This window comes from Enhydra lutris, unplaced genomic scaffold (assembly GCF_002288905.1).
Source record: "Enhydra lutris kenyoni isolate GAN:26980312 unplaced genomic scaffold, ASM228890v2 scaffoldscaffold1, whole genome shotgun sequence".
NCBI classification, from domain to species: Eukaryota; Metazoa; Chordata; class Mammalia; order Carnivora; family Mustelidae; genus Enhydra; species Enhydra lutris.
The window spans coordinates 96,217,688-96,234,602 of NW_019154085.1; the positions used below are offsets into that span (position 1 = coordinate 96,217,688).

Genomic DNA, 16,915 nt, shown 5'->3' on the forward strand with positions numbered 1-16,915 from the left:
CAATAAAGGTAAAAACCCTTTCATCAGTGAGGCTCTCCACTGCTTTGGGAGGTACTACTGGGGAGAGGGAACAAGGCAGTTCATGCAGCAGAGCTAAAACAAAAATGTACAATTATTTCCATTATATTGAGAATAGCAGGGCAAAAAAAGAGGGAAGAAACAAGGGAGTAGGATGGATTACAAAACAGAATTACTAACTTTAAGTGGAACTGACAGACCTTGTAATATTCCTAAATAAAACTCATGCGATTTATTATTTGCTAACACAACACGCCCTTATTGGTGTTATCAACAGAAGATGAAGACAACTCTCTTGTAATTGATTTCAAAACATTTATTTTACATTTAGGCTTAAGATGCATTTTAGAGAAAGCAACTTTTCTATCCTAATTTTATTTTATTAAAGCCACTGCATGGCTTCAATTTTCTTTCAAGTGGAAGGTACGGGCAAATCGGTGGAGAAGGCAAGGGTTGGAGAGCAGCAATAATAAAGCAGTTTATGATTAAATATTTTTTCATGAATAATTCCCCTTTCAGATAATTGCAATTTCTCTTTGCTTTTTGGGGAGGTGATGCAACAGTTTAACCAAGAAAATCCCAAAGTATGAATTAGAATGAACAACTTAAATTCTGGAAAACAGTAGGCATGCAGTTTAATACACACCCCAGTTTAATGCACCTGGACTGGGTTCCATCATGCCCTCTAATAGCTAGAGTATACCACTATCAAGAATCTCGTTAATGCCATCTATTCTATTTAGCCTTACGTGATCGTTCAAACCTTAAACCTCACAACCCTATGAATGTGTACATTTTGCAGGTAAGATAATCAAGGCACAAAGTCAAGTAATTCACCCAAGAACATCAGCTACCAAGTGGTGAGTCTGAGAGTGGAATACAGACAACCTGAATGAACTCAAAGGCCACACTCCGTGAAGATTTATGAAGTTACTCAGATAAAGAGAAACACATTAAGACCTTATTTCCTGTATTTCCCAGGGCCTGAAAGTTACTTCTGATTCACATTAACAACACATACTAGAATCTTGGATTTACATTTTCAATAAACAAATTTTATTAATAATTCCTCGTAACAGATACTGCACTGAAATTCAGTAACTAATCAAATTCATGCCACACACACACGTTCCGATTTTGGATTTTCTATCAGCAAACATCCTATTCAATAGTCCTTGGGGGTTCTGAGTATATTCAGAAAACAAAATCCTAATCATAGCAGACAACAAATGAGTCAGGTGAAGTTTGTCAAACCAAGTGAAGCTGCTGGAAAAACACACCTTAAAAGTAAGAATGTACTCATTATTAAACAACAGGCAAATCAAACCAACTACTAAACAGGTTTTAAGTGCGGCTTCCTCCCAAAAGTTGGAAATAAGGGAAATTAGCCCTCAGAATTTCCTTTGGGGTTAAAGGATCACAGTGAATGGGTAAACTCACCTTTATGAAAACAGAATTACTCCTAGCCATACAACCTTCAATGTACCTTGCTTATCAGCCTATTCTAAAGAACCTGTCAGGCGAAAATAGATACTAGTAAAATTATATGGAATAGAAAAAAAGGAGTCACAGAAGCAAAAGCTGGCTTTGCCCAAACTGTCATTGTGGAATAAAAACATGGATGCATGGTCAATCAGACTAAAACACTGAACATTCCAGACCCACTGGCAAGATCATCTCAATTACAAAGGCAAACTTCCCTTACAAAACAAGCTCACTTCTAATCTGGTTTACAGCAATCAAATTTCAGATATTTGAATAACTGTAATTCTCAAATTAGCTGCTATTGTAACTTGGAGGGCAGAAGACAGAATGTGCTGTTTTCCAATGCAAAGCTCCCAATCTAAATCAGCCTACCATAAATAAATACAAGGGCACACAAGATTATCAAGTATCATTCTGTGAGCTCAGTTAACACAAGTTTCCTGATGGGGGACTCACTGATCTTTCATCTGAGTAAATACAGTTAGTGAACCCTATTGGCTCCCAAGAAAGCCTCTTGAGCGAGATTGCTAAATCAAAGATTCTTCACAAGAGCTCTCAAATTTTTCTCAGCAGAGATCTTAAGTCACCCAGCAATTTAAGCATAGTAGTAGCTAAGAAACAACTTCTTACTGTTTAGATAAAATTTGAAAATGGTGATATTTTGAGAATATAACTGTCTTCCTTTAGAGCTACTATCATGTTAAAATGAAACAAAACAAAACAAAACTCTCCTTATTTCCACAGTGAATGCAAAATACCCTAACCTATCTAATTCACCCAAGATACTTCTACAGTATACAAGTCATGCATAAGTATGCAGTGGTTTATTTCTAAGGCTGGTTAAGATATAAAACCCATCAATTTAAATACTCAAATATAACCGAAAAATGTGCTTAAAATGCTAGGAAAGGCAATTGGTAACTAACAAAAACATTCAAAATTTGGTTCTCTGAAGTCATTCCCTTAGGTCAAGGAAGACAGACCAAAAAAAGATAAGGTAGTCTACCTAATTATAATCTGTTGGTACAAAGTCATGCAAGCACCTCTCATGACATTCCACATGAAACCACTGATGTTATCATGGTAGAAATCTGGAGTCAACAACTCTAATCAGAATGCACCTGCGCAGACAGAGAAAGATCAAGATGCACCTGTAACTGCTTTCAAAGACAAACCTAAGAAATGAACCTCAGGTTCAACAACAAAAAGGAATTGGGACATTTTGCAAGGTCTTACCACTAAAGGATACTATCTCCAGTTTGGTACACCGGTTTGTACCAGTTTGGTACAGCAGGCCTCCAAGAATGTTTCAGTGAAAAAAACACTCTTTCTGCTTTTTGGTTCTGAAAACGTATTGTTAAGTAGCTAAGGCATATATTTAGGGGGCACAGCTCAATATTGGAAAACTATGTAAAGAGGTAGAAGTAAAGCCTTTCTATGCAATGTACTTCTGCATAAAGGTAACAAAGCTATGATCTAGGGAAAAGACAACTGAAAAATGAATCACTCTTTTAAAGGATGTTTAAAGATAATGCTTTTTAATATTTCAAATATTAAAAAAAATCTCATCAAAAATGTAAATCACCTTAACAGTACTTTGCACATGTGGAATTTCATACCTAAATTTGATGTACTATTTTGGTTTATTTATGGCTACTTACAAGAAGACTCAAAAATAATGTCCATTCATTGGAGTCTTTTTCTTTGGTTGAGCCTATTGGGACCAGGCCGATGAACTATTTTATGCAAATGAGATGGGGAAAGCAAATTAATGGCAGTATGAGTAATAGGGGTTTTTCACTTACTGGAAATGAAACGTAAAAGGATTTTCATATTCATCCCCATGGTGGTTTTAGAACCTATAATCCTGTTCAGAGGTTAAAGAGTTTGAATAGCTCACACAATCCTGTACAAATTACAACTGGCTGCCCTTTAATAAATAAAGTCATTGTAAAGAATTACATTTACAGAGTGAAAGTGAATACATAGCATTTCAAATTCAATTTTGGAAGTACTAATAAGTACTGACCCATAACAATATATACTAGCTACCTTTTAAACTGTCCATCATTAGCACCAATAAAGATTCAACAAAATTACCTTTATTCCCACATCTCAAAACAATTCTTCAAATTCTTAGTGAAGTTTAAGTATAGTCACAGACCTTAAATATTCACATTGTTTTCTATGTCATACTGAAAATAAGTTCACTACTTTGGATATTCTTTACAAAATCTTAATAAAATTCCTGGTATTATCATCCCCAATTATACAGTAGCACGACCACCCTATGTCGTTTCACATGATAGCTCCTTAGAGGTTTCACATCTAAATTACCAAGAACAAAACCCTTCCCCGCCCTCATCTTGCACTCATCTTAATTCTATACTAGTCCTCGGATTATGTACCACTGTAAAAGTATAACTGTATCAAAATTACCATGTTTATGGATACAATAATATGCCATACAGAGCAACAAAGTTACATGTAATGACAAAGATTACTAAAGTTATGCAAGACAAAGAACAAATGTTAGGACATGCTACCTAGGCGAAGTCCCTAGAAAGAGGCTCCTAGTATCCTAAGTTCAAATAACATTGACAAAATAATGAACAGTTATCTTAAAAAAAGATTATAAAGCTACTGGCAAATTAGGTAATTGCTAAATAAAGGTAGAGCACGAGATTAAACTCTCTAATATTTACAATTGCAACATACTTGAGTAAAATTACAATTGTGCACGTATCAGTGGCTTTGTAACAAAAATAATTCATATACATAGAAGAAAAAATTAAGACAGTTTTCAGTTCAACGAAAGTTGAATTCACCCCATCTATAGACACTCAACAGCTCAAAGATTTACCACAGAATAAATTCAAGATTAGCTGATAAACCGGAGCCACATTACTGGTGTTTAAGATAGATTTTAAACAAGTTAAAGTCTATTGTTTGTTCAGAAGTTAGATGACTGTGCAAACTTGACCTCAACAGGAATATTCTGAGATGTGCAAACAAATGTAAAACCTCCACTAGTTTGTTTACTTGGAGGCTAACCCCTTTTTCTCACAGAGCTTCCTGATTACAACCATAAGCTATAAATACAGGTACAATGCACAGTCAGTGATCTTTTCTTTTTATTTATTTTTAGAATATAAAAGAACTGAGAGACAACAGGTTTAATTTCATTTCTATAAGGAAGACTGCATTTACCTGAAAAAGAAATATGGCATCACACACACACACACACTTCATGGGAGGAGTATGTTTAAGAATATGGTGTCATTCTGAACACTAAAGGAAAAGCAATCCCTGTTTACTGTTAAAATATGTAGTGTTAAAGTTCCTTATTAAGAAAAAAACCTACTAATTCTTCACTATATAAGTTTTGTGGATTTAGTTTTCAAATCACAGTAATCTACATAACCATTATTAACAGCTCTGTGTTTATAGTACTGCAACAAGCCAACAAACATTTCAAATGCACTTCACATCAAGAGTATGTAAACTTTGTTTTTTCCTCTTCAAGCCTTCAGAAAATTAGGGGCTATTTCAGCAGCCAACCTGGTCAGAAGCTCTGAAGGCAAAAGTTCAGTGCCTCACAGTGTAAATAAATGACCGTCTGTGGCACTGCATATCCATCTGGTAGTGAAGTGTCCCCCCCCTCAGTGGCTTCCAGTAAGGCCTAGAGTTTAAGGTTAACATGAAAAAGTGCCACCTTTGTTTTAGATTAGTGATGGACTCTGACAAGATAAAATAAAGTTATATTGTTATACTTACAAGCAGCTCCAATCCTGAGTATTTATGGTAATATCTAAACATACAAAAATGTATGTACATTTTTCTCCACTTTCTTGTAAACAGTTGTCAGTATACTGTTTTATCCCTTTATCATTGAAACATGCAAATCATACATACAAGTATAAATACACAAAAGAAAACAATTTACACTCATTAAAAAGCCAAGCAACAACAAAAAATAGCTACAGTATTCAAATTATAAATAATGAATGCTTGAGGCATCTTATATTCCTAGAAGCAGCCAGCCATTCATCCTAATGTTCTTAGCTGCAATTGTAGAAATACTGAGTTTTGCACCTTCCATGCTTTTACAGTATTTATAACACTATCATATGTGGAGATAAAGACTTGTTTACTATCATCTCTTCTTTTCAGAATGAAGAATAAAGCAGCACTTACAAATATTGATGCAGTGGCAGCAACAGCAGGTGTTACCACTGCTAGATCAGGAGGAAATTTTCCATTCTAACAATTTTTAAATTAAAAAAGTAAAGGAAAAATTGACCTAAACAAATGATTACATGTTCATTCCTTGGGCACTTAACAGCGAGTCCAGCATGTCGAATGTGTCTTTGTAGTCCATATGCTGGCTGTTTGTACTGTACTCGTGATTGACATCAGGACCGTTGGTCTCCACTGGCTTCTTGTCCAGTTTCACGAGGGTGCTGAGATGTCCGTAGCCCACCTGGTATGTGACAGGGGGAGGAGGGGGTAAGGGATGGTTAAAAACAGAGTTGTGAGAGGATATATACTGCTTAACAGAGGAGGAAGAACTAGATGAACTACCTGAACTTTTGGAACTTTTGCTCATTTTGGAGTGATGGTTGTGAGATGCATCATTGACATGCAGCTTCTTCCTCGAAGAGCTGGAACTAGATGAAATGCCATCACTGCTCAGGCCGACAGGACTCCTCAGAACAGTGGGTGGTATTCCATCAGCACTGTGTTTACTGCCACCGCTGCTGCTGCCACTGTGTGAGTGGGAATGCTTGTGACTGCTGAGGTGGTGGCGGTTTGAGGGATGGTCCTTGTGCTTCTCCTTATGGTCTCTGCTAATATGTGGGCTCGAATGCTTGCTCTTCCCACTGCCCTCATCAGAAGAGCTGTGTCTTTCTGAGGAAGAAACTTTTATTTTCATTTTCAGTTCTTCTTTACTAGCACTCTTATCAGTGGGTGGTATTGGAATCCGTAATTTCAGTGATCCACTCTTTTCCTTCTTATCTGCTGTGTATTTTTCAGGTTTTTCAGTACTTGTGATGGGAATTTTCATTTTAATGGGAGAAGTAACAGAACTGCTGCTGGCTGACTGTGACTGCACATGTTTGTGTTGCTGTTCTACTTGGGCAGCTATATAATGATCTCTTACATCCAGATCAAGGGTTTCTAGCTTACGTTTTTCTCTATATTTATCTAAAGACATTTTCTGAGGAATTACTCCAGGAGTAGCAGAAATTGGCCCATGGTGTTTACTGCTCCCTGCTTTATGAGTATATTCTTGCTTCATGGATGAATGATCAGAAATTTTGTCAGGTCTGTGATGTAATCCTGAATGCAGTGATATGGAAGGTCCCTGCTGGAAGTTGATGTTGTACTGGGTACCAGACAAAGATGTCTCTTGTTTCTGTGAATACATCTGTTCTGTCCGTGCTGACTCTTGATGTTGAGGCCATTCTTGGTGTGACGACAAACCGTAGGAGGTACTTGGCATTCCTGTTGCTAGCATTGACAAATTATCAGATGTATGGCTGTCTTGAACAGAAATATTTCCTGAATTTAGAGGTACTGGTGCAGGGAATGCTGATGTAGATGGTTTCTGAAAACTTGGGTTTGTAGGCACACCAGTAACACTATCTACTAAAATGGAATTCTGGACCAAAGATGAACCAAGAAGTGGCGTTTCTGAAACTTGTCCATCTACTTTTGGTTTCTTAGCCGCCTGATTAGCCTATTTAAATAAAACACAAAAGAAGCAATGACAGCAAAGGAATTTAATACAAATTTCCTTACTTTATAAAAATCTATGTTAAACATATGCAAACAAAATCACCTGAGGTTTAAGGCTTTTTGTTGCCAGTAAATAAATGTCTCACTTAGAGGCATAGAAGAAGGCTATAAAAAGTGGAAACCACTGGTTTTGGAGTTAGATATAGGTTAAATCCTGGCCCAGCATTTGCGAAAGTAATTTAACTTGTCTAGGCTTCAGTATGCCCATTTGTAAAATAAGGAGACTATTTCCATTATAATCACCGTGAAATTAAACACAAAATTTATAAAGTACTTAATTAACAAAGTCCATTGGACACAGCAGTTGAATAAACTATGAGGGTATGCAGCTTACAATACACTGTAATTATTTTGGAATACTGGAAATAAGGATATTTAACCAAAAATTCAAACTGGTTAGCTATGTAATCGTTAGATAAGCGACAAACTGATATTCTATTAAACCCTGCCAATTCTCTTACCCTCCAGTTTCGAATCCTCTTCAACCTACTAGGTGTTTTCTCCAATATTTGTAGAAACTCATGTGTTAGCTCTAAAAATAAAATTTAAATTTAAAACTTAGAAGGTGTCTTTAGGATTCATATTTCTCTCAAGTGGGCAATATTAAAAAGGGGCCTCAAGAGTTCATCTACTTCACTGTCACCCTTCTATTAAACCTTCAGCAAATATAGATGTAGACATAGATCTGAACTGCTATTTTCAAAGATTAATCCCTTAAAAAAAAAATCACTCTCCCCACACCCCCATGCTTAGAATCTCTGGAAAATTTAGTAGCATTAAAAAATTCCCCCCAAACAGAAAACCTTCATTAGGCAAACATCATAGAAATTATTGCAGGCAAGATCTATCAATAGATTCTTTAAAATTAATGGACAAAGTTGGAGGAAAAAGAAGATATATGTATAATCCTAAAATAACTTCTTCAAGATATTTAATTACAAAGAGAAGAACAGTAACTTTAAAATGGAGAAACCCAGCAGATACCACCTTAATTGATCATGGTTATTACCAGTAATAAGGTAAATCCTTTGAGAAAAACAAAACAAAACAAAAAACAACCCTTGAGAAGATGCACAGGGCAAGGTAAACCCATTTTCCATTTCTGTGGTATTCCTGCCCAAAATGCATTATTTCAATCTCATATTGAAAAATATCAAACCCCAACTGAGGAACATTCTATAATGTAACTGGCCATTCTTTTTCTTTTTTCTTTTCAGAAGATTTTATTTATTTATTTGACAGAGAGAGAGCATGTGCGCACATGTGCACAAATAGGTGGAGTGGCAGAGAGAGGAGGAAAAGCAGGCTCCCTGCTGAGCAGGGAGCCTGATGTGGATCTTGATCCCAGGACCCTGAGAATCATGACCTGAGCTGAAGGCAGACCCTTAACCGACTGAGCCACCCAGGTGCCCCTCATCATTATTTTTCAAAGTGTCAAGGTCATAAAAGAAAACGAATAGAAAAACTGACTAATTTAGAAGAGATTTAAGGGGCATTTCAAGCAAATGGAACATGGGATCTTAGAACAGAAAAACTCAGGACATAAAATAAAACCTGCAGTTAGGTAACAGTATTGTAACAATGTTAATTTCTTGGTTTTGATAACCATGTATATAAGATGTTAACATTAGAGAAACCAGGTAAAGAGTACATAGAAACTGTATTACGATGTAGTTTAAGTTTAGAATTATTTCAAAGTTAAATGAAAAAAATTCCTCCATCTATACTCATAGACTCCTAGTAATTATTACTATTAACACAGTAGTAAAACCACCTTGGTCATATATTTTTACCTCACTTTTTTCTTAAATTTGGGATTACAATGAGATGACTCACTTTTCCAAGGCAGTGTGGTTATGATGAACTCTACTTTCCTACCCCAAAATAGTGCTATTAATAAAGCTATTGACCACTCAAGACAAATATCCATACCAGTCAAATGAAATACAGTATCACATAATATTAGTTATGCCAATTTAGTAGACAGATTCATTTATTACTTTTTAGTATGCACAGTAAGTTTCTCTATAAATGATTCTAGGCAAACATGCCAAGACTGATAATGAAAATTAAGACAATAAAAAGTTTTTCTTTAAGAAAAAATATGCAAAAACTCAGCACTTATTATATGTTCATAAGCTGTGAGAACTTAAACTTGCTCGTGAACTTTTTGATCCAATTTGAGTGAAAACAATCTAATGCCTGGACTACTATCCTTCCTAATCTGAAAAAAACCCCACCTTTTTATACTTGGACACTAAGAATCTGTCAAATAATCACTGCTAATATATTACTTAAGTGCACAACAATCATAGATGATGCTTAAAATAGAGCTATTTTCCCCTTCCAAACTAGTATACAGAAAAAAAAATTCAAAATGCAAGAAACACATGAAGGTCTGTTATTAATCATAGAACAAAAAAACCCTGCAAAACAACAACAAATGTTACAGGTAGGCCAAGTCCAAGCCAATGCTGTTTTTGCAATAGTCATTAAATGAATTATTATTATTACTACTTTTAAGATTTTATTTATTTGACAGAGATCACAAGTAGGCAAGAGGGCAGAGGGAAGCAGGGTCCCTGCTGAACAGAGAGCCAGATGCGGGGCTCGATCCCAGGATCCTGGGATCATGACCTGAGCTGAAGGCAGAGGCTTTAACCCACTCAGTCACCCAGGTCCCCAAAAATGAATTATTTTAGTGAACACTGATTCTTAGACACCAGGCTTAAATTCAGATGTATCTTAATATCTTTAAACTGTTACATTTTTTTGTGATTAAAACACAAAGAAACAATGCTATACGAAATGTTGTAACTGTCAATGTCTTAAATGCCCCAGATTCCTACTCAGTGGCTCTTCATAAGAGTAACAGACCTGAGCCTTTTCAGAATGGAAACAGAGAGATTTTTTTAGGTGGCCCATGCTGTGTCAAAAAAACCAACTTTAACTATAACTTAAGAGAAGTGTAAGAGGCAGATTACCTGCTTTTTGCGAACTTTATTTTAGGATCATGTATATAAATTATTTTTATTCCAATTATATCTACTTTATCTTATCTGTTAACTGCTAAAGTAAGATGGTGGCACAGATAACTTTATTTTCAAGTCATAGATGAAAAAAAGCTCCCACTGGCTTTTAGAAGATGCCATTTCCACTCACTGAAGATTTTCTTCTCTCTCTCTTTTTAAAAAAGATTTTAAGTATTTATTTGGGGCAGGGGTGGAGAGAACACAGAGGGAAAGTGTGAGAGAGAAGCAGACTCCCTGCTTAGCAGGGAGCCTGACGTGGGGCTCCATCCCAAGACCCTGAGATCATGACCTGAGCTGAAGGCAGACGTTTAACTGCCTGAGCAACCCAGGCGCCCCTCCCTCTCTCGTTAAACTTAAAACAAAAACAAAAAACAACCTCTGGCAATGTGAGGAAAAGAGCATAATCATGTGGCAGTAATATAGCATGAGCTACATACTCTTGAGAAATTTTTCAGGGAGGGGGAAAAAACCCCCAAATCAAGAAATCTAAAGAGGAAGCTTATTTTACCAGAAAGGTAGGCAATATTGCACATAGACCTGTACCCTGTGTTTGTAAACAAAGTTTTGTTGCAACACAGCCATACCCATTCATTTACAGATTGCCTTGGTGGCTTCGCAGCAACAGGGGCAGGGTTGCGTAGCTGGCATAGACAGAAGGTACCTAAACCCTAAAAAGAGTTACTTTTGGCCCATCACAGAAAACAAACATCTAGGTTACAGAAACATGCTGAGATTTTATTGGAAGATCACATGTGAAACCCAAAGAGGTCTCTATGTAACAGATGTCCTCAGTAGCAACAGATACAAATCCTATTTTCCCATTAGCTTCAATTTTGCAACAGAAGTTAGGGAAAACCCATAGAACAGTAAGCTGAAAATCTAACATAACAGTTTACCAGTTTAGGTGTATCTTCAGTAAGAAGCGTAATCTATTTCCTTTCTGAAATCTACAGTATTTGGTTAAAATGTCTTAATCCCCAAGAATCTCTCCTACCTATGGTCAGCTTCTCTTATCTGTTACCAGAGAAATTTCTTATTAAGAGAGATCCAGTTCCAGGTTCACAATTTATAGTATTTGTACCCTAATTTTGTCAATTTATATTTAATAATGAAAGGCAATAATGACACATGTCAGTGGAACTACAGAACATGGAATGTTACCCTGAAATACCTTTAGCTCACTGCTTCATACGTTCTACAGTAAGTTATAACCAACTACCAACCTATAGCGTTACAAATCATATAGACATAAATATATTTTTGAAAAGTCCTAAAAGGGCTTTAGATATTCACTGGTGGTTAAAACATGTTCAAGTGTTTGTTTTGTTTTGTTTTGTTAGCTTTTCTTTAGGCTAATAAATCCTTATTTTTGTCCTGTTCATTTGCCCGTGTAATTACGCTTTTTAAAATTCTATTACCAAATTGTTAAAATGAAATTACAGTTATGTTTCAAAGGAGTCTCTTATCTCTTGCAACACAAACTAAAATATTAATAGTTGAAGAGATATCTGGGATTAATATCAAAAAAACTACAGAGGGAGGGGAAAATGGTGGAGCAGCCAGAATGGGTAACTACTCACTTAAGTATGAGTCTAAGGGGATTTGCTTTTTTTTCAAACCTGGACAAAAGAAGGCAGACTTTTTTCATAATATAAAAATGTTTTCCACATTAAAAAAATATTTATTTTTCTCTACTTACCATCTAGTAATTCTAGAGTAACTGTAGGATCCACATATTCCCACCAATGTTTTCCATCAGTTGACACAGGAATCTCCCAATTGGACCATTTGCAAGCCAAATGAATACATACACATGCTATCACTGTTGGTTTGTACTGAAGACAGAAGGTGGTAAGGTGTAGACTGTTGTAGAGCAGGTTTGAAAACGAAGAACCATAGTAATTCAAATATGTAAAACAAAGAAAAATATTTACCAGTAAGATTAGAGCAAAAACATAAAGGTTTTCTTAAGTCTACAGTACAAAACCTTATTTAATTAAAATCTAGCACTATAGTTATAAAATCCTAATACTAAAAAACCCACATAGATTATGAACATTCTCCACATTCTGACTCCCCAGAGCATTTATTAATACTAATATATTAAGATTTCTAAATTTTGAAGTATATTTACTTCTTTATAAGGGGGAAGACAGTGTATTTCCAATAATCAGCACAAACAACTATAACATTTTAATTTTTTTGGTAGTATTTTTGTTTCTTTTGTAATGTCTTGGCAAAAAAGTAAAGAAAAAGCAATAGACTGTAAAATTGACAAAGTAATTTCAACATCACATTACAGAATCAGGAATTCTACCATTTGGTATGGGTTAATAAACAGAATTCTCAAGTAAATCAAAGAGAATCTAACACTTAATCTACGTAAACCTCTGTCTTCTTTTCAGCAAAGCTACAGAGAAAACTTACCTTTTGGTGAACAGCTTCGAGGCCCAATGTTGCTAAGTACTAGAAAAATGCTACCTTTCTCCTTCTACTATATGCCCCAAACTGGGCATATAACATGTTACAGCTAGCCTTTTCTAACTGAAGTTTTATATTTAGTACTTTCTTTTTGTTGCTCAAAATTCCTAGGGATAGAGGTTAAATCCCAACAACATATACCTAAGAAAGTAAATTGGTATTTGCCAGTCCAAAGCTTTACATAAAACTTAACAGTGTCACAAGAAAGTAAGGACCACACAATGCTAGTTTGGTCCCCTCCTCCCAAACAACCCATTTAAAAAACAAACTGAAAGCATTAATATAATCAACCCAGAACAGAATTATGTATTAAAGGATTTAAAAAATTATTCTTCCAGTTCAGTTCAGAATTGATGAAAAATGTTTATCAACCACAAACCCATTATTTTTTTTTATATAAACTGAAAAGGAAGTAAATTTTTTTAAACTAAAAATTGTACTTAGTCAAATCTAGGCACTGACAGGACTTGGCTACTTCTGATTTACAACTAGTGGGTATTATCTGGAAGAAAAACCCAAGTTATATAAATTTTATTTATTAAAAAAACTTTAATGATTATTTTAAAGTTAAGACTGGATCAATGTGAAATTTTAAAAAATTGTCAATTAACTATAATTGTAAACTAGAAATAGCTTTATACTTACCAAGTTGCTCGAATTTCTACGTTAAGTTTAGCTCTTTGTAATCTTTAGCTGCTATTCAGGCTACCAATTTTAGACTTATGCACTCACAAATCGAGAATATGTCATCAGAAAGCACCACTACACTTCACAATGTGCATTTAACCCCTCTGTGCCAGAAGTCCCTTGTACAATACACCGCAAAGCAGACAGGAAGGTACCACCACAGTAGATGGTCCAGTCTCCTGTTGCAACAAGGGTAAGAGACACATTGAGGGGGCCCTGCATTAAAGGAAGCTATAGTGTGCTACAACAGTGCAACAAAGAGGGTCAGGATAACAACCTGTTGGTAGCCATGAAATAGGATGTCTGTGCCAAATCCTTGCTTGCTGTAAGAAAAGAAAAAAAAAACGAAGACAATACTATCAGCTTTATTGTGCTACCATCAAAAAGTTCTCAACACAACAAAAACTTCAAAGTTTTGTACACAAAAAGTAAATTTTACTTACTACTTACAAATATCACAAGAGCGCCATCATTTTCTATACTACTGAAAATCTTCAACAACATTCACTCAAATGTTTCTTGCTATCCCCCAAAGATCTGAGAAACAAGCCGATTTGCTTTTAGCTAGCCAGTTACAAGGGCTAAACTTGTTACTAAGTTAAGCATCTAGTCAGCTAAAAGTTGCAATAAAGCATTCTCCTGGATTTAAAAAAAAAAAAAAAGAAGAAGAAGAAGAAGAAAAGATTTTGAAGTCTAATACAAAATACAAAGAGGTGCCTGCCAGACTTAATCCTCAGTCATCATATTTAAGTTGGCTTAAGTACTTCCATCCAAAGAAAAGAAAACAAAACAAACCCTCCACCCCCCAAATTCAAGAGAGCATGAACTGCTCAGTTTTTTATGCTACTAAGCATCAACAAGGAATAAACAACCTAGAAACATCCTAAGGGCGTAGATATAGAAAACTCCACTGCATGTATTTTTCTTACAGAATCCAATTGTCAATTTTAGAAAAAGATATAAGTACTCTAGGGAATCAGGATGCTGCAACACTGGTCCCCAAAGGAAAAGCAATTTTTAACAACTAGCTTTTAAGACATAGAAATTGAAAACAGTCCCCCGCTCACTTTATCTGCTCTCTTCTTATTCTTCCCATCAGGGATTCTTTGCTTTAATTTCCCTTTTCCCCCAATTACATTCATAATCATTGATGCACCTTTCCCCTCTGCTCACCTAGGATCTGATCAGTTCACCTCAACTCACCCCTCTCTAAGAGGCCTCACATTTGCCCTCTCTTTTTTTCATGGCACCTGTAATCCCTGCTGCCCCATGTGGATCACGAACATAAGGTATACAAAAGGGATTTGGGCTTAGCAGAGTTGTGCTAAGGAAGAGTGTCAAAGCATCAGATGTCTTGGAGGCAGTGTGACTTATGTATGGCATTCTTTCCTGGTGGGGAGGGAAGGAGAAATCACAGAAATGAAAGGTCCCTGTAAAATGACATTAGCCAATTCTGCAGCAAAGTAGCATAATATCAACTTTCTCATCTCCAGAGGGGGTGGAGGGTGGGAAGAACTTTAAAGAAACCAAACCATTTACCACCCCCCATACCCCCAAAGAATCAAAATATGTAGAGAAGGAAGTAAAAATAATTTTAAATTGCCATAGCGGTTTTTACCTCAGAATATATCTAAATTCAATAACCTATTAACGGTGTACAACAGAGGAAGAATGTAGGAAAACTTCTTTTGTTAGCTGAAAATTTTAACAGAGCAAAGAAAAACAGACAGCAAACATAAAAGAATGTTTTTAAATGGGGTAAGATGTAAACTACAGTTACCTGAAATGTTAGTCAGACAAAATGGAAGTTAAACATATGTAAGATTTGTATTAAAATTTAAGAATCGGTCACATTTTAAGCATTAACAACAAAAAAATTAGATTTAAATATTCTGCTTTGGATAAAACATCAAATTTGTAGTTTTTCTGAATTTTTAAAAACTTACTAACCAACTTTGTAAATGAATGGACTTGATGTCTCTAGCTTTAGATATAGAGCAACATGTACAAAAGCTACTAAACTCTGATTAAAGATCAGGACTCAAATTTCACAATGATGCTAAGCTGAAAATCCAGTTTCATCTCCTACTAGGTACCTCTATGAATTTTAACCTAATATCTTTCTTCATTATCTTTTTTCATTAGGCTTGAAGCAAAGTTACATGGCTCCTCATTATTTTCACAAAATAGCTTATTCTTTCAAGTTTTCAGGAAAACCACTCTAAAGCCTTTTTTCCCCTTAATTCAAACACATACACTAGTTATCTAAAATAATTCTATACTATACTGTAATTCTGGGATGAAAATGTGCTCTAAATTATATTCCAATAACCATGAAGTACAGGAACCATAATTAAGTATGTTCTACAAGTCATAACATGCACTAGTTATTAGAATAATAAAATATAAATGGGACTTTCAGAAGTCCATTTCTTAACAATGACACTGTAATAACAGGTTTGTTTGTTTTAAATGTAGCTATTAACATAATAAAATCCTACCAGGTATAGGAATTCAACTTAGAATGAATAAAATGTGAGAATATTCAGGTAAAACACTAAAAAACAAAGAAAAGCCTTTAAAAGTCTTACCCATTTTGTTTAGAATAAACCTAAGGAAGGAAGTCTGGGGGTAAAAGAATGAAACTGCAAAATTTCACTTTCAAAAAGTAATAGAAAAAGGTACAATGAAAGTTCCAAGTGGTTGCTCTTAGTACATTAACACTTCAAATGGGAAACAGGAAAGTAGAAGAAATAGTGTAACAACATGCAACTGTGTAAAGAGTATTTCTAGGGATACAAGAACAGATATGTAGGATTCAATAACAAGAGCAGAAAAATGTATACCACACTTTATAAGCCATAAAGCAAATAATACAAAAAGTTCCTACTCCTGTTTTAAAAGGTCAATAGGCACATCACATGCTGTCTGTAGCATATTATGTACTTCCCCATTACACACAAAAAGGAAATTATTTTTAGTAATACTAAAGAACTCTGAAGAATGTATTAAGTCAAATTTTGTTCAAATGAACACGGGGAAAGTATTTCCAAAATGGCAAATCTGCTAAGACAACTTTTATCTGAAAGATCTGAGGATGGTTTCCAAATTCTTAAATTGTAGTAACTTCTCTAGAAGTCAATGAGAGCTTCAGATAGACCAGAAATTTTCTGTGTGTATGTGTCAATGGCCAACTTCTTAAATATTAAGTGAAATGGGACTGGCTTAGCCTAATGGGGAGGTGAAGAGAGTCTTAATATTTGGAAGCCCTCCAATTTTTCAGTGAAAGGAGATTCTCCTGTAAGTTTAAAGGCTGCTAATTTGCCAGGTAGAACCACATGCAGAGGTAAATGAATAGGCAGATGCAGGACACCAAAAGATGTTGCTTCAAAATGACATTTCCCCATTTT

At 35.3% G+C, this 16,915-nt stretch overlaps 1 protein-coding gene across 3 annotated transcripts in view; it reads right to left on the reverse strand.

Moving 5' to 3' along the window:
- Nucleotides 1-326: 326 nt before the first annotated feature.
- Nucleotides 327-16,915, reverse strand: part of LOC111155538 (cyclin T2) — a 41,246-nt gene continuing 24,657 nt past the window's right edge. The window contains exons 6-10 of one of the 3 annotated variants that reach the window (XM_022515858.1): nt 13,783-13,828; nt 12,037-12,200; nt 7,767-7,837; nt 6,088-7,246; nt 327-5,986 (exon numbers count right to left, since the gene is read on the reverse strand). In XM_022515858.1, coding sequence (XP_022371566.1) covers nt 5,919-5,986; nt 6,088-7,246; nt 7,767-7,837; nt 12,037-12,200; nt 13,783-13,828 — 1,508 coding nt within the window. In that variant the 3' untranslated portion in view covers nt 327-5,918. Of the gene's footprint in view, nt 7,247-7,766; nt 7,838-12,036; nt 12,201-13,782; nt 13,829-13,948; nt 14,134-16,915 lie in introns of those variants that run through there. The other 2 variants (XM_022515941.1, XM_022515776.1) reach the window with 2 other exon arrangements.